This window comes from Taurulus bubalis, assembly GCF_910589615.1.
Source record: "Taurulus bubalis genome assembly, chromosome: 2".
NCBI classification, from domain to species: domain Eukaryota; kingdom Metazoa; phylum Chordata; class Actinopteri; order Perciformes; family Cottidae; genus Taurulus; species Taurulus bubalis.
This window is the reverse complement of record NC_136590.1, coordinates 47,216,619-47,238,125: the sequence shown is the minus strand read 5'-3', so window position 1 is coordinate 47,238,125 and position 21,507 is coordinate 47,216,619. Positions and strand designations below refer to the sequence as shown.

The 21,507-nt window shown below is 48.3% G+C and overlaps 2 protein-coding genes across 2 annotated transcripts; one reads left to right on the top strand and one right to left on the bottom strand.

Annotated features, from left to right (window-relative positions):
• Nucleotides 1-627: 627 nt before the first annotated feature.
• On the bottom strand, nucleotides 628-5,083 carry ptenb (phosphatase and tensin homolog B). Its single transcript, XM_079237576.1, has 9 exons — nucleotides 4,944-5,083; nucleotides 3,114-3,198; nucleotides 2,957-3,001; nucleotides 2,789-2,832; nucleotides 2,456-2,694; nucleotides 2,078-2,219; nucleotides 1,838-2,004; nucleotides 1,522-1,764; nucleotides 628-1,445 (listed from the first exon to the last, which is right to left on the bottom strand). Exons 1-9 carry the CDS (start codon nucleotides 5,026-5,028, stop codon nucleotides 1,299-1,301), a joined length of 1,197 nt encoding a protein of 398 aa, XP_079093702.1. The 5' UTR covers nucleotides 5,029-5,083; the 3' UTR covers nucleotides 628-1,298.
• Nucleotides 5,084-8,767: 3,684 nt separating this feature from the next.
• Nucleotides 8,768-20,832, top strand: atad1b (ATPase family AAA domain containing 1b; the record flags this gene model as incomplete). Its single annotated transcript, XM_079237579.1, has 9 exons — nucleotides 8,768-8,941; nucleotides 9,046-9,144; nucleotides 16,280-16,400; nucleotides 17,656-17,856; nucleotides 18,008-18,114; nucleotides 18,356-18,445; nucleotides 18,823-18,873; nucleotides 18,958-19,088; nucleotides 19,600-20,832. 9 exons carry the CDS (start codon nucleotides 8,768-8,770, stop codon nucleotides 19,715-19,717), a joined length of 1,092 nt encoding a protein of 363 aa, XP_079093705.1. The 3' UTR covers nucleotides 19,718-20,832.
• Nucleotides 20,833-21,507: the final 675 nt, after the last annotated feature.

Genomic DNA, 21,507 nt, shown 5'->3' with positions numbered 1-21,507 from the left:
GTTATAGAGGATCACCTGAACCGCGTGACCGCCTGAGCTCACTTCCTGCTGGAAGCCGATTGGTCGGCGACCTGCTCAAACAAACTTTGGTACAACGGGGTTTCTCAACATCGGCGATCCACAGAAACACGTCTTCAAGAGCACTTTAAAAAAACAAAACATTCTTTATCTTTAGTCTCAGATATCTACCGCGAACCCATGGTTGAGAAACTCTGAGCTCAAGCCTCAAAAGGTTTATTAAAAGGACTTTCAACTTGACAGAACTCAGCACAACACGAGTCAAACAGGCTTCTGGATGGAGATACACACCGATATTCAAACTGTCTTTTACAAAGAGTAAACCCCGAAGGAATGTCACGCTGCCAGCTCACCGTTTGATATCAGAGTTTACGAAACTTCTCCTGGACCTGGAGGAGCTGATCGCAGGTCTGAAGACAACCCAGGACGGAAAAGTAGGAAAAGCTTTTTATTCACAGAAGGTTTGAACTGAAGGTTTGTTTTCAACTGGAGACGATTGTGAAGCTTCTCCTCCTCAACGCGTCTCTTCTTTCTGTCTTCTGGTCCAGACCAGCACCGAGACTGGGCCGGCTCTGGTCCGGCCCAGTCTCGGTGCTGGTCTGGGTCCAGAGTTGGCTTCATCGTCAGAAGGGTTGTTGAAGACCAGAGTTCTGTTTGACAGGCGAAGACGTCGGTTCAAAGTCGTCTCGTTACTAAAACCTGCGCCTTCGGTCGCTGGAGTGAAAAAGCAAAAGATGGCGGCGCACAGAGAGAAGAGACGAGCTGAAGGCTGGAGCGGTGGAGAGATGGAGGACTCACGGGGTTCCCCCCAGGCAGACCTCTCCTGTTCACATTCAAGTTTTAACTCCTCGATTTATTTATTTTAACCTCCTGTCCGTCCATTCAATCCGTCTCATCGTCCTTTGGCCCCGCCCACAGGCCTTTGGCCCCGCCCACATGTCTGTCCCAGCCTTACTCACCTCCGAGCCATGTGATTGTCCAGCTGTGCATTGGGCAGAAGGTTGGGGGGGTTGGGGGTCTTATACGCTGACCTGAGCTCTTTGAGACCGGCAGGTCAGACTTGGTCCGTTGGGTATATATTCCGCCGTTAGCCAACGTAACCCAGTCTTAGTTTGGGGTTCATGAGTGTGTAAACATACTGAAATATATATATATATATATATATATATATATATACACCTGTATGTGTGTGTGAGAGTGTGTGTGTGTGTGTGTGTGTGTGTGTGTGTGTGTGTGCGTCAGACTTTTGTGATCTGATTGTGATGATCGTCTTCGAACGGCTAGTTCTCCGGGTCGGAGTCCGTGGTGTCGGAGTAGCGGTAGTGGTCCGGCTCGTTGTCGCTGACGTCCGGCGTCACCGAGGCCGACGTGCTGCCGGCGTCCGAGTTCGCCGCTTCCTCCACCGTCTTTGTAAAGTACAGCTTCACCTGGAACCAGAACCAGAACCGCGTTAGAGCTTAGTCGGCCCGGTCCGTGAGAAGAACCTGGTCCAGGAGGTCCTACCTTGAAGTTGGGGGAGAAGTTCCTGTTGGCCTTGTCCTTGTTGGCCTTGTCCAGGTCGGTCTTGGTCAGCGTGAGGACCAGGAAGTCTCTGTCGCTGGTCTCGCCCCCCGTCAGCATCATCATCACCACCCCCGGGTTCTGGTCCCGAGGCGTCCCGGCGCTGCCGTTCTCCTCCAGGTGGTCCGGGTCCTCCTCCGGCCCCGGGATGAAGAAGGTGTTGACCCAGAAGTGGAACATCTTCTCCTGCAGGGACAGAGTCTGGTTACTGAAGGCGTCCCCCCAGACCGGGTCTGTGGCCGGAGGAAGACCCGCTCACCTTCTTCATCATCTTGTTCTGCTTGTGGAAGACCTCCACCTTGATGTCCCCGCAGACCGGCAGCGGCTGAGGGAACTCAAACAGAACCAGCTTGTCCTCCCGCCGGGTGTGGGCGGAGGTAGAGGTGTGTATCTTCACCTTCAGCTGGTAGACGATGAACTGAGGGTCTACACACACACACACACACACGTTAATTCATGACACTCTCACACACACACACACTCTCACACACACACTTACTGCAGGTGCCCCCCGTGAACATGGGTATGGTTTCAAACAGCATCTTGTGGAAGAGCAGAGCGACGGGTTTGTAGAGCAGCTGGTTCCTCAGCAGGAAACTGTAGTAGAGGACGTAGCGGCGCTGACTGGGGATGGTGACTCCCTACACACACACACACACACACACGTTAGCTTAGCACCAAACTCCATTCAGAAAACAAGCGTTTTAAAAGCTGCCCGTCGCCCCGAGGAGAAAACTAACAAAGCATGAGCGAACCGGCGTCAGTATTCAGGTGTTCACTTCCTCGTTCATCCGTTCAGTGCAATCAAAAGTATGTGTGTGTGTGTGTGTGTGTGTGTGTGTGTGTGTGTGTGTGTGTGTGTCTCTGGACCCGGTACCTTCTTGTCCCGGGTCCGGACCTCCCCGTAGAAGGCCAGCGCCTCCTGCGCCTCCCTGAACTTGGCGCGGTGCAGCAGGTAGCAGCAGATCATCACCCCCGTGCGGCCCTTCCCCGCCTTGCAGTGGATGGCGGCCACGTGGAGCTCGTCCTCACTCAGCCACGCATCCAGGTCCTCACAGAACGGACGGATCAGCTCCAGCTGGGGTGGGTTGTGGTCCTCAAACGGGTACTGGGCCACTGGGGGGGGGTAGAGAGAGACAGGCAGAGCTGTGAGACACGGCGTGCGTCTTAAACATGGCGTCTCCCCTGCAGCCTCCTGGAGGACGCTCACCTCGACAGTTGAACTTTGACGTGTCGTAATGTCGCTCTGCACATCTGAGGACAGACAGACAGACAGACAGACAGACAGAGAGACAGACAGACAGAGAGAGAGAGACGTTATGTCTCCAGGTCACATGAGAGCTTTAACAACAAAACTTTAAAATAAACTCAAACTCACAGATTGTAGATCTTGTAGTGATTCTTGTGCTTTGAGTCGAGAAACCTGAGAGAGAGAGACAGGTAGAGAGAGAGAGAGAGAGAGAGAGAGAGAGAGAGAGAGCTTCAGGTCAGGTGACAGGTGAGGAACAGGAAGTGACTCAGGTCATGTGACTCACCGCACCACATCGTCGATGTTGTTCCGGTAGACGCCCTCCAGACGCTCTGCGGGGAACCCCATCGCTATGATGTTGGGATAGATGTCTGAGGCTCGTTAAAGTCTGCCTACATTACCCACAATGCACCGTACATGTAGAGTGAGACCTCTATACTGGTAGAGGTCTCACTCTATCCCGTGTAGTGACTCCCCAGGACCAGACTGTAGACAAGTCTATGCAGGACCCTGCAGGACCAGGACCCTCATCAGGTCCAGGACCCTGCAGGACCCTCATCAGGACCCTGCAGGACCCTCATCAGGACCAGGACCCTGCAGGACCCTCATCAGGACCAGGACCCTCATCAGGTCCAGGACCCTGCAGGACCCTCATCAGGACCAGGACCCTCATTGGGTCCAGGACCCTGCAGGACCCTCATCAGGACCAGGACCCTGCAGGACCCTCATCAGGACCAGGACCCTCATCAGGTCCAGGACCCTGCAGGACCCTGCAGGACCCTCATCAGGACCAGGACCCTCATCAGGACCAGGACCCTCATCGGGTCCAGGACCCTGCAGGACCCTCATCAGGACCAGGACCCCCATCAGGTCCAGGACCCTGCAGGACCCTCATCAGGACCAGGACCCTCATCGGGTCCAGGACCCTTCAGGACCCTCATCAGGACCCTCATCAGGACCAGGACCCTGCAGGACCCTCATCAGGCCCAGGACCCTCATCAGGACCAGGACCCTGCAAGACCCTCATCGGGTCCAGGACCCTGCAGGACCCTCATCAGGACCCTGCAGGACCCTCATCAGGACCAGGACCCTCATCGGGTCCAGGACCCTGCAGGACCCTCATCAGGACCAGGACCCTCATCAGGTCCAGGACCCTGCAGGACCCTCATCAGGACCAGGACCCTCATCGGGTCCAGGACCCTTCAGGACCCTCATCAGGTCCAAGACCCTCATCAGGACCCTCATCAGGACCAGGACCCTGCAGGACCCTCATCAGGCCCAGGACCCTCATCAGGACCAGGACCCTGCAAGACCCTCATCAGGCCCAGGACCCTCATCGGGTCCAGGACCCTGCAGGACCCTCATCAGGCCCAGGACCCTCATCAGGACCAGGACCCTCATCAGGACCCTCAGGAGGACCAGGATCCTGCAAGACCAGGACCCTGCAAGACCAGGACCCTGCAGGAGGACCAGGATCCTGCAGGTCCAGGACACTCATCAGGACCAGGACCCTGCAGCAGGTCCAGCACAGGACCAGGACCCTGCAGGACCCTCATCAGGACCAGGACCCTCATCAGGACCAGGACCCTCATCAGGTCCAGGACCCTGCAGGACCCTGCAGGACCCTCATCAGGACCATGACCCTCATCGGGTCCAGGACCCTGCAGGACCCTCATCAGGTCCAAGACCCTCATCGGGTCCAGGACCCTCATCAGGACCAGGACCCTGCAGGACCCTCATCAGGCCCAGGACCCTCATCAGGACCCTCAGGACCTGGCCTCAGGTCCTGGCCCTCCTGCAGGGTCCAGGACCCTGCAGGAGGGCCAGGACCCTGCAAGACCATGATCCTGCAGGAGGGCCAGGATCCTGCAGGTCCAGGACCCTGCAGGAGGGCCAGGACCCTGCAAGACCAGGATCCTGCAGGAGGGCCAGGACCCTGCAAGACCAGGACCCTGCAGGAGGGCCAGGATCCTGCAGGACCCTGCAAGACCAGGACCCTGCAGGAGGGCCAGGACCCTGCAGGTCCAGGACACTCATCAGGACCAGGACCCTGCAGCAGGTCCAGCACAGGACCAGGACCCTGCAGGCCCCTCAGGACCATCACAGTAAAGGATACAGGTCAGGTCCAGGTCGAAGCCGTCCTCCTGGAAACGCCTTTTATTCCTGCTCACGATCTCCTTGATCTTGATGAGGGCCGCCATGATCCGGGTCCGTCTGAGCCCGTCCGGGTCCCGGGAGCGCAGCTAGCTGGCCCGCAGCGCCAGAGCACCCAGAGGCGGTCTCTTCCAGTCCGTGTGGTTGACAACAACGAGTCCCGATGGGGGTCCGGTCCGGCCCGCGGCCCTCTCGCGGCCACACCGCGGTCCGGAGCGGCCCCGCCGGCCTTCTGGTTCCGGCAGCCGGCTGTGGACGCGCTGTTCTGGGTCAGAGCGAGGGCCTGCTCGCTGCTCGCTGCTCGCGCTGGGCCCGGGCTTCCAGGTCCCCCTGGAGACTAGGCCGGGTTCCGCTGGGTCCAGACCTCCGGACTAGGCCGGGTTCCGCTGGGTCCAGACCTCCGGACTAGGACGGGTTCTCGTGGGAGTCTCGTGGACCTTCCGTCTGCAGCGGAACCGCCGTGATGGACGCAGATCAAGGAGCGAAGAAGAAGAAGAAGCTATCCGAGGCGCCTACCGAGCGGAACAAGCGAAGAAGAAGAAGAAAAACAAGAAGAAGAAGAAGAAGAAGAAGAAGACGAAGAAGAAGAAGAAGAAGAAGAAGAAGAAGAAGCGAGGCGAGAGCGGGGAGCTTCCGGTCCACGCCTTCAAAATAAGGCTCTGGTTTAACGCTTTGATTTTTAAAACACAAACACACAAGCACACACATATACACACATGTTTATAAATATATATATATATATATATATATATATATATATATATATATATATATATATATATATATATATAATACATATATATAACTATATATACATTATATATGTTATATATATATACACATATATTTTATATAAAAAAAAATATATATAATACATATAAAATATATATTTTTATATATATATATATAATACATATAATATATGTGTTTTAATATATATATATATATATATATATATACACATACATATTTTATGTTTTATATATGTACACATATACTATATATATAATGATATATATAAACCACTGAGAAACGGTGGACTTTACTGATTAATTTGATATAATTTTGTCTCTTTTATTTTGCAAAGATATTAAAGATGTTGTATTACTTTTATCTATCTCTATTAAGCCGAGCAGACATTACACTAAATAAATAAACAAATAGATTTGATTCGATAAATGACAGCTGGAAGGTATTTCATGTACTGTGTCCAATATGTTCAGATATATTTAGAATACACATTCATAATTATATATGTCTTCAGAATTTCGCTCAATTTAATTTGTGTTTTGTTTTATTCCATAATTATTAGTTTGTTTTATTTGATTTAATTTACTTTTAATTCATTATTAATTTTACTCTTTTATTCGTATTTGTATGTATTAATTGAAATGAAGAAAAACAATTTATAAACGGAACGTTAGGCTTTTATTCTGTAAAAGTCGTAATTTCCGGATATTGCGTCACTGCGTCTGCCTTGACGATGCTACTTGTTAGCTGCTAGCTTGACTCTGTCAGCGAACGCTGTGCCAGGTTGGCGCGTGTTATCCCCCGATTCAGAACCCTCCATTTAACATCAGCGGGACGCACCACGACCTGGCAACCGCGGAGCCTCGCGACGTGACGTCATCATGTTTCACATTTATATTATGTGTCTGTGTTTATGACGTCATGATGTTACACGTTTATATATTATGTGTATGTGTTTGTGACGTCATGAAGTTACACGTTTATATTACGTATGTGTGCTTATGACGTAATAAACCATGTACATCACGTTTATATTATTGATACGTGTTATGTATTCATAGTATTAGTTCATGTTTTTATAAGATCAACTTTCTGTTCATTTTATTTAGTATATTATTATTATTATTATTATTATTATTATGCTCTAAACTCCGGCGACGCTCGTGAGTCTGAAAGCTACAATTAAAGCGAGCGTAGAAGAAGAACTAGCACCGCCTAAGAAGAAGCCGAGGAAGTGCCGCTGAGTGACGAGAGTCCCGGAGAGGTAAGTCACGCTTTACCGGGAGAAGCCCCGGGGTTTGCGGGTCTCTCTCTCTCCCGGTGGCCGCGGAGAGCCGGGGGGACATTCTGGCGGGAAATGTGTCGGTTCCTCCGGCGAGGAGCCGGTCCGTTACCGGGGAGAGGGAAGGTCAAGCTAATGCTAAAGGCTCCTTTCGGTTTTACGACACCGGTGGTCTCAGGCGGTCTACCGACAGGGGGTCCGGGGTCCGGGCCTCGGGGGTCCAGAGGCGGGTCTCGATAGAGCCGCTTCTGTCTCAACGAGTCCGGAACACGGCCGTCTCACCACACTTCGTTTTACATGTTGAGCTTTTTCATTTTCTTCTCTTGTTGGAGTAAACTCATCAGTTAGCGCGCGACCGGAAGGTCAGACACGTGCACGAGCAGCTGCGCATATCGGCTCTCATTATATCGCTTTTTAAATGTGTTTGACATGTTTTTAATGGCTGTGTTCCGGGTGGACGGCGGCGTGAGCGCCGGTTCAGCTGCTTCCTGCTCGTTGGTTCACTTGACTGGTTCCTGCGTGAGAGAGCATCGTCTTTGTGCCCGCACTGACGTCATACTGTGACGTAGAGACGTCATTTAAAGTTTAAAACGTTGACAAAAGCCTAGAGGTTATTTAACCAATTGGGTATTTTGTGATCGCTAGCACAGTTCTCATGTAATTATTGTTCAAGTTTAGGAACATGTTGGGACCGTTCAGAGTTTACAGTGAGTGTGTATGGAGAGCCAACTGCTGGCTCCACTGGTTACCATGGTGACTCAACTGACAGTTTGTCACCATGGTAACCAGTGACCTGTGTCTATGAAGCAGTAGCTGCTCTCAAGTCCATCACAAGTACAGGAATGACTCCTCAGTAACCTGACAACTCATCTCACCACTGGTTGTGTGTGTGTGTGTGTGTATGTATATATATATATATATATATATATATATATATATATTACACACACATATACTGACCATGCAGGTACTTTATACTTCTACTGCCATGCAGGTACTTCTACTGCCATATATATATATATATATATATATATATATATATATATATATATATATATATATATATATATATATATATATACGCGCAGACCAGGTAATGTCGGCGTATTAGATCTAAATTTCTTGCGAAATTTTCTAATTGTTATTCATTGTTTCCTCACAAGTTGAATAATTACTTCATAAGAACTTGTTGTTGTTCCTCTGCAGCCCTGGGTGAACTTCCTGTGAACTTCCCGTCTACTTCCTGTGAACTTCCTGTCTACTTCCTGTGAACTTCCCGCCCCCCGTGACCTCCCGTGACCTCCCTGCCCCCCGTGACCTCCCTGCCTCCCGTGACCTCCCTGCCCCCCGTGACCTCCCTGCCCCCCGTGACACCCCGTGACCTCCCCTTCCTGCCCGCCCCCCGCGACCTCCCCTTCCCGCCCGCCCCCCGTGACCTCCCCTTCCCGCCCGCCCCCCCCCGCGACCTCCCCTTCCCGCCCGCCCCCCGTGACCTCCCCGCCCCCCGCGACCTCCCCTTCCCGCCCTTCCCCGTGACCTCCCCACCCTTCCCCGTGACCTCCCCGCCCCCCGTGACCTCCCCTTCCCGCCCGCCCCCCGTAACCTCCCCTTCCCGCCCGCCCCCCCGCGACCTCCCCTTCCCGCCCGCCCCCCCGCGACCTCCCCGCCCCCCGCGACCTCCCCTTCCCGCCCTTCCCCGTGACCTCCCCGCCCCCCGTGACCTCCCCTTCCCGCCCGCCCCCCGTGACCCCGCCATGGTTCTGCGGGAGGTTCCCGTGGAGAACCTGGCTCGCCCCCTGGGCAGGAACGAGGTGCTGGGCCTGCTGTTCAGACTCACCGTCTTCGGCGCCGTCACCTACTTCACCATCAAGTGGATGGTGGACGCCATCGACCCGACCCGCAAGCAGAAGGTGGAGGCGCAGAAGCAGGTGAGGGGGCGGGGCTTACGGACAGGTGTGATCCGTTGCCTGTACTTGTACACCGGCTACCGCGTACTTGTACTTCATACAGCGTGTGTTGTTTTCTCCTTCAGGCCGAGAAGTTGATGCGTCAGATCGGAGTGAAGAACGTGAAGCTGTCAGAGTACGAGATGAGCATCGCCGCGCACCTGGTGGACCCGCTGACCATGCAGGTACTTTATACTGCTACTGCCATGCAGGTACTTCTACTGGCATGCAGGTACTTCTACTGCCATGCAGGTACTTTATACTCCCACTGACCATGCAGGTACTTCATGTACTTCAGGGTAGGACATGTACATTTTCTTTAGGGGACAATGTTTTCACCCACCGATTGAAATCCTGTGACATTTAAATATAAATTGGGGCACTTTTGAAACTTGTGAAATAACATTTAGCCTTTGTTCAAAATACTAAAATAGTTATTTCGGCTCCGTGTGAAAACTGTCTTCAGATGGAACAAGGAGACTGTTAGCAGTAGTCTACAGATTCAAAGTGTTTTCATCAGATTTTATGAACAAACAAAACATAAATCAGACAATCCTATTGTATTCTCATTTCTTTGTGGTCATTTATTGTTATTACATTTCTTTAAACAACTATTAACAATTATTACTTTTTGTTTGTTTTATAATTCAAAAGGATATTTCTAGATGTTTGTTACCTTAATCACGTTGTACCTACCTAGTACAGGAGATACAGCGCGTTCCATCACTAGACTAGCGTTCATTAAAGAACGGTGAAATGTCACCACTCTGATGAAAGGATGAACTGACCGGCCACGGCTCAACATCAAAGATGTTTTATTGCAAAGATCATGACATCAGCTTTTCTCCGTGTCTCACTGCACTCTCAGAAACGCTGGGCGGCCAGTAACTAACGTTAGCTAGCTACAGCTAAAGCTGAAGATAAAGCTACAGCTAGAGCTGAAGATAAAGCTACAGCTAGAGCTGAAGATAAAGCTACAGCTAGAGCTGGAGATAAAGCTACAGCTAGAGCTGGAGATAAAGCTACAGCTAGAGCTGGAGATAAAGCTACAGCTAGAGCTGGAGATAAAGCTACAGCTGAAGATAAAGCTACAGCTAGAGCTGGAGATAAAGCTACAGCTAGAGCTGGAGATAAAGCTACAGCTGAAGATAAAGCTACAGCTGAAGCTGGAGATAAAGCTACAGCTGAAGATAAAGCTACAGCTAAAGCTGGAGATAAAGCTACAGCTAAAGCTGGAGATAAAGCTACAGCTGAAGCTGGAGATAAAGCTACAGCTGAAGCTGGAGATAAAGCTACAGCTAAAGCTGGAGATAAAGCTACAGCTAAAGCTGAAGATAAAGCTACAGCTAAAGCTGAAGATAAAGCTACAGCTAAAGCTGAAGATAAAGCTACAGCTAAAGCGCTCCCCGTAGGCGATGGAGCGTTGATGTGAGATGTGACGCGTTGAGCGTGGTATTGATGGTATTGATGGTATTGAGCGTGGTATTGATGGTATTGATCGTGGTACTGATGGTATTGACCGTGGTATTGATGGTATTGATCGTGGTATTGATGGTATTGAGCGTGGTATTGATGGTATTGATGGTATTGATCGTGGTACTGATGGTATTGAGCGTGGTATTGATGGTATTGATCGTGGTACTGATGGTATTGATCGTGGTACTGATCGTGGTACTGATTGTATTGAGCGTGGTTTTGATGGTATTGATCGTGGTATTGATCGTGGTACTGATGGTATTGAGCGTGGTACTGATGGTATTGAGCGTGGTATTGATCGTGGTACTGATGGTATTGACCGTGGTACTGATGGTGGTATTGATGGTATTGACCGTGGTACTGATGGTATTGAGCGTGGTACTGATGGTATTGATGGTATTTACCGTGGTACTGATGGTATTGATCGTGGTACTGATGGTATTGATGGTATTGACCGTGGTACTGATGGTGGTATTGATGGTATTGATCGTGGTACTGATGGTATTGACCGTGGTATTGATGGTATTGATGTATTGAGCGTGGTATTGATGGTATTGAGCGTGGTATTGATGGTATTGACCGTGGTACTGATGGTATTGATTGTGGTACTGATGGTATTGAGCGTGGTATTGATCGTGGTACTGATGGTATTGAGCGTGGTTTTGATGGTATTGATCGTGGTACTGATGGTATTGAGCGTGGTACTGATGGTATTGAGTGTGGTATTGATGGTATTGATCGTGGTACTGATGGTATTGAGCGTGGTTTTGATGGTATTGAGCGTGGTATTGATCGTGGTACTGATGGTATTGATCGTGGTATTGATCGTGGTACTGATGGTATTGATCGTGGTACTGATGGTATTGATGGTATTGACCGTGGTACTGATGGTGGTATTGATGGTATTGACCGTGGTACTGATGGTATTGATCGTGGTACTGATGGTATTGATGGTATTGACCGTGGTACTGATGGTGGTATTGATGGTATTGATCGTGGTACTGATGGTATTGACCGTGGTATTGATGGTATTGATGTATTGAGCGTGGTATTGATGGTATTGAGCGTGGTATTGATGGTATTGATCGTGGTACTGATGGTATTGAGCGTGGTATTGATGGTATTGATCGTGGTACTGATGGTATTGATCGTGGTACTGATCGTGGTACTGATGGTATTGAGCGTGGTTTTGATGGTATTGATCGTGGTATTGATGGTATTGATCGTGGTACTGACGGTATTGAGCGTGGTATTGATGGTATTGAGCGTGGTACTGATGGTATTGAGCGTGGTTTTGATGGTATTGATGGTGGTATTGATCGTGGTACTGATGGTATTGACCGTGGTACTGATGGTATTGATCGTGGTATTGATCGTGGTACTGATGGTATTGATCGTGGTACTGATGGTATTGATGGTATTGACCGTGGTACTGATGGTGGTATTGATGGTATTGACCGTGGTACTGATGGTATTGACCGTGGTACTGATGGTATTGATCGTGGTACTGATGGTACTGTTGATGGTATTGATCGTGGTATTGAGCGTGGTACTGATGGTATTGATCGTGGTATTGATGGTGGTATTGATGGTATTGATGGTGGTACTGATGGTATTGAGCGTGGTTTTGATGGTATTGATCGTGGTATTGATCGTGGTACTGATGGTATTGACCGTGGTACTGATGGTATTGATCGTGGTACTGATGGTATTGATCGTAATATTGATGGTATTGAGCGTGGTATTGAGCGTGGTACTGATGGTATTGACCATGGTACTGATGGTATTGATGGTGGTATTGATGGTATTGATGGTGGTATTGATGGTATTGATCGTGGTACTGATGGTCTTGATGGTGGTATTGATCGTAGTACTGATGGTATTGAGCGTGGTACTGATGGTATTGATCGTGGTATTGATCGTGGTATTGATGGTATTGATTGTGGTATTGATCGTGGTACTGATGGTATTGATCATGGTATTGATGGTATTGAGCGTGGTATTGAGCGTGGTACTGATGGTATTGATGGTGGTATTGATGGTATTGATCGTGGTACTGATGTTATTGAGCGTGGTATTGAGCATGGTGCTGATGGTATTGATCATGGTATTGATGGTATTGAGCGTGGTATTGATCATGGTACTGATGGTATTGACCGTGGTACTGATGGTATTGACCGTGGTACTGATGGTATTGATCGTGGTATTGATGGTATTGATGGTGGTATTTAGCGTGGTACTGATGGTATTGATCGTGGTATTGATGGTATTGATGGTGGTATTGATGGTATTGATGGTGGTATTAATGGTATTGATGGTATTGATCGTGGTCCTGATGGTATTGATGGTGGTATTGATCGTGGTACTGATGGTATTGACTGTGGTACTGATGGTATTGATGGTGGTATTGATCGTAGTACTGATGGTATTGACCGTGGTACTGATGGTATTGATCGTGGTACTGATGGTATTGATCGTGGTATTGATGGTATTGATTGTGGTATTGATCGTGGTACTGATGGTATTGAGCGTGGTTTTGATGGTATTGATGGTGGTATTGATCGTGGTACTGATGGTATTGACCGTGGTACTGATGGTATTGATCGTGGTACTGATGGTATTGATCGTGGTATTGAGCATGGTGCTGATGTATTGATCATGGTATTGATGGTATTGAGCGTGGTATTGATCATGGTACTGATGGTATTGACCGTGGTACTGATGGTATTGATTGTGGTATTGATGGTATTGATGGTGGTATTTAGCGTGGTACTGATGGTATTGATCGTGGTATTGATGGTATTGATGGTGGTATTGATGGTATTGATGGTGGTATTAATGGTATTGATGGTGGTATTGATGTTATTGATCGTGGTCCTGATGGTATTGATGGTGGTATTGATCGTGGTACTGATGGTATTGACTGTGGTACTGATGGTATTGATGGTATTGAGCGTGGTATTGATGGTATTGATCGTGGTACTGATGGTATTGAGCGTGGTTTTGATGGTATTGATCGTGGTATTGATGGTATTGATCGTGGTACTGATGGTATTGAGCGTGGTGCTGATGGTATTGATCGTGGTACTGATGGTATTGAGCGTGGTATTGATGGTATTGAGCGTGGTATTGATCGTGGTACTGATGGTATTGACCGTGGTACTGATGGTGGTATTGATGGTATTGACCGTGGTACTGATGGTATTGATCGTGGTACTGATGGTATTGATGGTATTGACCGTGGTACTGATGGTATTGACCGTGGTATTGATGGTATTGATGTATTGAGCGTGGTATTGATGGTATTGAGCGTGGTATTGATGGTTTTGATGGTATTGATCGTGGTATTGATGGTATTGATCGTGGTACTGACGGTATTGAGCGTGGTATTGAGCGTGGTACTGATGGTATTGAGCGAGGTTTTGATGGTATTGATGGTGGTATTGATCGTGGTACTGATGGTATTGACCGTGGTACTGATGGTATTGATCGTGGTATTGATCGTGGTACTGATGGTATTGATCGTGGTACTGATGGTATTGATGGTATTGACCGTAGTACTGATGGTGGTATTGATGGTATTGACCGTGGTACTGATGGTATTGATCGTGGTATTGATCGTGGTACTGATGGTATTGACCGTGGTACTGATGGTATTGATCGTGGTACTGATGGTACTGTTGATGGTATTGATCGTGGTATTGAGCGTGGTACTGATGGTATTGATCGTGGTATTGATGGTGGTATTGATGGTATTGATGGTGGTACTGATGGTATTGATCGTGGTACTGATGGTACTGTTGATGGTATTGATCGTGGTATTGAGCGTGGTACTGATGGTATTGATGGTGGTATTGATGGTGGTATTGATGGTATTGATGGTGGTACTGATGGTATTGAGCGTGGTTTTGATGGTATTGATCGTGGTATTGATCGTGGTACTGATGGTATTGACCGTGGTACTGATGGTATTGAGCGTGGTATTGATCGTAATATTGATGGTATTGAGCGTGGTATTGAGCGTGGTACTGATGGTATTGACCGTGGTACTGATGGTATTGATGGTGGTATTGATGGTTTTGATGGTGGTATTGATGGTATTGATCGTGGTACTGATGGTATTGATGGTGGTATTGATCGTAGTACTGATGGTATTGAGCGTGGTACTGATGGTATTGATCGTGGTACTGATGATACTGATGGTATTGATCGTGGTATTGATGGTATTGATTGTGGTATTGATCGTGGTACTGATGGTATTGATCATGGTATTGATGGTATTGATCGTGGTATTGAGCGTGGTACTGATGGTATTGATGGTGGTCTTGATGGTATTGATCGTGGTACTGATGGTATTGAGCGTGGTTTTGATGGTATTGATGGTGGTATTGATCGTGGTACTGATGGTATTGACCGTGTTACTGATGGTATTGATCGTGGTACTGATGGTATTGATCGTGGTATTGAGCATGGTGCTGATGGTATTGATCATGGTATTGATGGTATTGAGCGTGGTATTGATCATGGTACTGATGGTATTGACCGTGGTACTGATGGTATTGATCGTGGTATTGATGGTATTGATCGTGGTATTTAGCGTGGTACTGATGGTATTGATCGTGGTATTGATGGTGGTATTAATGGTAATGATGGTATTGATCGTGGTCCTGATGGTATTGATGGTGGTATTGATCGTGGTACTGATGGTATTGACTGTGGTACTGATGGTATTGATGGTGGTATTGATCGTAGTACTGATGGTATTGACCGTGGTACTGATGGTATTGATTGTGGTACTGATGGTATTGATCGTGGTACTGATGGTATTGACCGTGGTACTGATGGTATTGAGCGTGGTATTGATCGTGGTACTGATGGTATTGACCGTGGTACTGATGGTATTGATCGTGGTACTGATGGTACTGATGGTATTGATCATGGTATTGATGGTATTAATCGTGGTATTGAGCGTGGTACTGATGGTATTGATCGTGGTATTGATGGTGGTATTGATGGTATTGAGCGTGGTTTTGATGGTATTGATGGTGGTACTGATGGTATTGATCGTGGTATTGATGGTATTGATGGTATTGATGGTGGTATTGATCGTAGTACTGATGGTTTTGACCGTGGTACTGATGGTATTGATCGTGGCACTGATGATACTGATGGTATTGATCGTGGTATTGATGGTATTGATCGTGGTATTTAGCGTGGTACTGATGGTATTGATGGTGGTATTGATGGTATTGACTGTGGTATTGATCGTGGTACTGATGGTACTGATGGTATTGATCATGGTATTGATGGTATTGATCGTGGTACTGATGGTATTGAGCGTGGTTTTGATGGTATTGATGGTGGTAATGACCGTGGTACTGGTGGTATTGACCGTGGTACTGGTAGTATTGACCGTGGTACTGATGGTATTGACCGTGGTACTGATGGTATTGACCGTGGTACTGATGGTATTGATCGTGGTATTGAGCGTGGTATTGATGGTATTGAGCGTGGTATTGATGGTATTGAGCGTGGTATTGATCGTGGTACTGATGGTATTGACCGTGGTACTGATGGTATTGATCGTGGTATTGATGGTATTGATCGTGGTATTTAGCGTGGTACTGATGGTATTGATGGTGGTATTGGTGGTATTGATGGTATTGATCATGGTATTGATGGTGGTATTGATCGTGGTACTGATGGTATTGACTGTGGTACTGATGGTATTGATCGTGGTATTGATTGTGGTACTGATGGTATTGATCGTGGTATTGATTGTGGTACTGATGGTATAGATCGTGGTATTGATCGTGGTACTGATGGTATTGATCGTGTGCTCAGGTCGCCTGGAGGGACATTGCCGGTCTGGACGAGGTCATCACAGAGCTACAGGAGACCGTCATCCTGCCGGTCCAGAAGAGACACCTGTTCCAAGGCTCCAGACTGCTGCAGCCACCCAAAGGTCAGAACTGACACTACTGACGAACAACTGACCCAGACGCTACTGACGAACAACTGACCCAGACGCTACTGGTGAACAACTGACCCAGACGCTACTGACGAACAACTGACCCAGAGGCTACTGACCCAGACGCTACTGGTGAACAACTGACCCAGACGCTACTGGCGAACAACTGACCCAGACGCTACTGACCCAGACGCTACTGGTGAACAACTGACCCAGACGCTACTGACGAGCTACTGACCCAGACGCTACTGGTGAACAACTGGCCCAGAGGCTCCTGACCCAGACGCTACTGGCGAACAACTGACCCAGACGCTACTGGCGAACAACTGACCCAGACGCTACTGACGAACAACTGACCCAGACGCTACTGACGAACAACTGACCCAGACGCTACTGACGAACAACTGACCCAGAGGCTACTGACCCAGACGCTACTGGCGAACAACTGACCCAGACGCTACTGGCGAACAACTGACCCAGATGCTACTGACCTAGACGCTACTGGTGAATAACTGACCCAGACGCTACTGGTGAACAACTGACCCAGACGCTACTGGTGAACAACTGACCCAGACGCTACTGACCCAGACGCTACTGGTGAACAACTGACCCAGACGCTACTGGTGAACAACTGACCCAGACGCTACTGACCCAGACGCTACTGACCCAGACGCTACTGACCCAGACGCTACTGGTGAACAACTGACCCAGACGCTACTGACCCAGACGCTACTGGTGAACAACTGACCCAGACGCTACTGGTGAACAACTGACCCAGACGCTACTGACCCAGACGCTACTGACCCAGACGCTACTGGTGAACAACTGACCCAGACGCTACTGGTGAACAACTGACCCAGACGCTACTGACCCAGACGCTACTGGTGAACAACTGACCCAGACGCTACTGGTGAACAACTGACCCAGACGCTACTGACCCAGACGCTACTGGTGAACAACTGACCCAGACGCTACTGGTGAACAACTGACCCAGACGCTACTGACCCAGACGCTACTGGTGAACAACTGACCCAGACGCTACTGGTGAACAACTGACCCAGACGCTACTGACCCAGACGCTACTGGTGAACAACTGACCCAGACGCTACTGACCCAGACGCTACTGGTGAACAACTGACCCAGACGCTACTGGCGAACAACTGACCCAGACGCTACTGGTGAACAACTGACCCAGACGCTACTGATTGATGAACTGCCGTGTTTCCTTCACGTGTCGTCATGGTAACAGGCGTGTTGCTGTACGGGCCCCCGGGCTGCGGGAAAACGCTCATCGCCAAGGCGACGGCCAAGGAGGCGGGGTTCCGCTTCATCAATCTGCAGCCCAGCACGCTGACGGACAAGTGGTACGGAGAGTCCCAGAAGCTGGCGGCCGCCGTCTTCTCATTGGCCGTGAAGCTGCAGCCGTCCATCATCTTCGTGGACGAGATAGGTGACGTGTTCCTGTCAGTCAAAGGAGGGCGGGGTCAACGTCTGTCAATCTGCATGCTGCATGTTGTTCCCTCCGTTTCCAGGCTTTATGCTAAGCTACGCTAACCCCCGGTGTCACTCTGTTCCTTAACATGGACTCACGTGTGAAACAGACTCGTTCCTGAGGAGCCGGTCCAGCTCGGACCACGAGGCCACGGCCATGATGAAGGCCCAGTTCATGAGTCTGTGGGACGGCCTGGACACGGACCACAACTGCCAGGTACCTACTGGGACCCCCTCCCTACTGGGACCCCCCCCCCCCCCCCCCTGGGACCCCCTCCCTACTGGGACCACCACTGGGACCCCCCCCCCCCCGCCCCACTGGGACCCCATGGAGCAGGAAGTCCTGCTACTAGTTCTATTGTTGACGTTCTGACCTGAGATCAGTGATTAGACATGAAGAAACAATAACAGTGAGGTGTTATTGATGACATCATTATTAATGACATCATACTTGTCAGGTGATCATCATGGGCGCAACCAACCGTCCTCAAGACCTGGACTCTGCTATTCTGAGGAGGATGCCCACCCGGTTCCACATCAACCAGCCTGTAAGTAACCGAGGGCCAGCCCCTCCCACCAGATAACCCCTCCCCCTGGGTAGCTCCTCCCACTGGGCAGCTCCTCCCACCGGGCAGCTCCTCCCACCGGGTAGCGCCTCCCACCGGGTAGCGCCTCCCACTGGGCAGCTCCTCCCACTGGGCAGCTCCTCCCACTGGGTAGCTCCTCCCACCGGGTAGCGCCTCCCACCGGGTAGCTCCTCCCACTGGGTAGCTCTTCCCATCAGATTAATTTCAGAACAAGAGTGTGTGTGAGTCAGTAATTTCAGAATAAGAGCGCATGTGTGTGGGAGTCAGTAATTTCAGAATAAGAGCGTGTGTGTGGGAGTCAGTAATTTCAGAATAAGAGCGTGTGTGTTCTCCTGCAGAGCACGAGTCAGCGAGAGCAGATCCTCAAACTCATCCTGGAGAACGAGAGCGTGAGTTCACCTCCGACCCAGAAATACCCAGAATGCACCCTTAAGCTCCGCCCCCAGCCCGATCACCTGTCTGTCTCTCTGCAGGTGGACCGGTCCGTCGACCTCGTGGACGTCGCCAAGGAGACGGAAGGTTTCTCAGGAAGTGACCTCAGAGAGACGTGTCGAGACGCAGCGCTGCTCTGTGTCCGGGACTTCATCCACACGCAGAGCGACAGGTACCTGTCTGTAACTCTGTCTGTCTCTCTGTCTGTCTCTCTCTCTCTGTCTGTCTCTCTGTCTGTAACTCTCTCTGTAACTCTGTCTGTAACTCTGTCTGTCTCTGTAACTCTGTCTGTCTCTGTCTGTCTGTAACTCTCTCTGTCTGTAACTCTGTCTGTCTCTCTGTCTGTCTCTCTCTCTCTCTGTCTGTCTGTCTCTCTGTCTGTAACTCTCTCTGTAACTCTGTCTGTAACTCTGTCTGTCTCTGTAACTCTGTCTGTCTGTAACTCTGTCTGTCTGTAACTCTCTCTGTCTGTAACTCTGTCTGTCTCTGTATCTCTGTCTGTAACTCTGTCTGTCTGTAACTCTCTCTGTCTGTAACTCTGTCTGTCTCTGTAACTCTGTCTGTAACTCTGTCTGTCTGTAACTCTCTCTGTCTGTAACTCTGTCTGTCGTCTTTTTTCATAGAATGTATTCTCTTTGAATCAATAAATTAACTCCAACAAAATCTCTCTCTCTCTCTCTCAGTCCCTCAGAGGTCATTCGTCCCATCCATCAGTTTGACCTTCAGAAGGCGATCGTTAAGATGAAGAAATCAAAGATGGCCGGAGGACACGGAGCTCTACTGCACGCTGCTCTGGATTAGAGAGACACACACACACACACACACACACACACACACACACACACACACACACACACACACACACACACACACACACACCTCTCGTGGGTTTGATTCCGTTTGTTTTTATTTTGTTCAACGTTCAGCATTTTTTTTTAAATAAACCAGAAATGAACTAAAGAATAAAGACGACATCGTTCTTTCCTCTGTCGTGTCTGACAACTACATTACCCATGAGCCTCAGCTCATTACATTGTCTTCTCCTTGCCTGATCTTTTATTGTGAAAATCCTCCCACAGCTCTTATTTCCTGATATTTTCACTGGAAGTTTTCTGGAAAGAACCGGAAGATTTGGGGTTTATTATCGATGAAATAATGAATAAATATTGATCAGAGTAAAATAATTCATATTTATTGATCAGTTTAAATCAAATGACTTTGATCAAATTAAAAAGTATAAACTTGTATTTGATGGACCTGAGAACTAAAATAAGTTTTTACTTTTTGGAATCATTTCAGGGAAAATATGAATTTCCTTGAAAGAAAAGCCAAAAAAACATGAATTATGTTTATTAATTTACTTTATTAAAGCTTGTTTAGTCATTTTCAACATGTCTGTTCAGAGGAGTTCATGCTATATTAAATATGAACGACAAATGAATTGGACTTGAACAGTGAAGAATAAAATATAATATATTAATATTTATTATGTAATTCATAAACATAATAGATTATTTATTAATATTCCTTCCAGGGACTCGAATATAAAACTATTAGGAAACAACTGATTTTTAATTGTTTTACTGTAAATGAACCGAATGTTTCTCCTGCATCTTTTTCATGAAGTGTACTTTATTATTATTATTATTATTTTTGTTCTGATGTTTATGAACCAAACTGAGTTTTATCCTGATGAACGATCTTTTAGTTTATAAAATAATGTGAAACCTCTTCAAACGATTTCTCCCAATCTTGATTACGATCAATAATAATGATTATTATTATAATATATTCACATAAAACTGGAAAATATAGAATATGAAGTTAATATTTTGTCTTATTCTCTTCAGTAATAATTATGATTATGTAATTATGTGTGAACAGTCGGTTCTGTATTTCCTGTTGATGATGTAATAAACCGGTCAAAACAACAACAACTGTTTGTTTTAATCTTCGTTTCACTAATGTTTGAAACGTGGAAACAGGAAGTGGAATTCTGGTTTGTTCCCATGACAACAGCTCAATGTCATTAAAGTCATATGTGGACATTTAAAGATGAATAAAGTCGTCAAAACGTTTCCTGTAACTTTGACGTTCAAAAGGTTTCAAAACCATCTTGAAAAATAGTCGCCATCTTGGATTTTTTAATGGCCAATTGGGCAGATTTGACCAAATACCTCTGGATGTAGAGCTCTCTTTGGAACATGAACTCATTCTACCCTGAGTCTCCTGTCTCCTGTCTCCTGACCCTGTCTCCTGTCTCCTGTCTCCTGACCCTGTCTCCTGACCCTGTCTCCTGTCTCCTGTCTCCTGACCCTGTCTCCTGTCTCCTGTCTCCTGACCCTGTCTCCTGTCTCCTGTCTCCTGACCCTGTCTCCTGTCTCCTGACCCTGTCTCCTGTCTCCTGTCTCCTGACCCTGTCTCCTGACCCTGTCTCCTGGTCCTGACCCTGTCTCCTGTCTCCTGTCTCCTGACCCTGTCTCCTGTCTCCTGTCTCCTGGTCCTGACCCTGTCTCCTGTCTCCTGTCTCTTGACCCTGTCTCCTGGTCCTGACCCTGTCTCCTGTCTCCTGTCTCCTGGTCCTGACCCTG

Excerpts from the sequence above, each read along its gene's own strand:
- ptenb (XM_079237576.1), bottom strand. The coding sequence starts at position 5,028 with ATGGCGGCCCTCATCAAGATCAAGGAGATCGTGAGCAGGAATAAAAGG. Across the intron at positions 3,002-3,113 it reads AACATCGACGATGTGGTGCG|GTTTCTCGACTCAAAGCACA; the intron begins GTGAGTCACATG and ends TCTCTCTCTCAG. Across the intron at positions 1,446-1,521 it reads ACTTCTCCCCCAACTTCAAG|GTGAAGCTGTACTTTACAAA; the intron begins GTAGGACCTCCT and ends TTCTGGTTCCAG.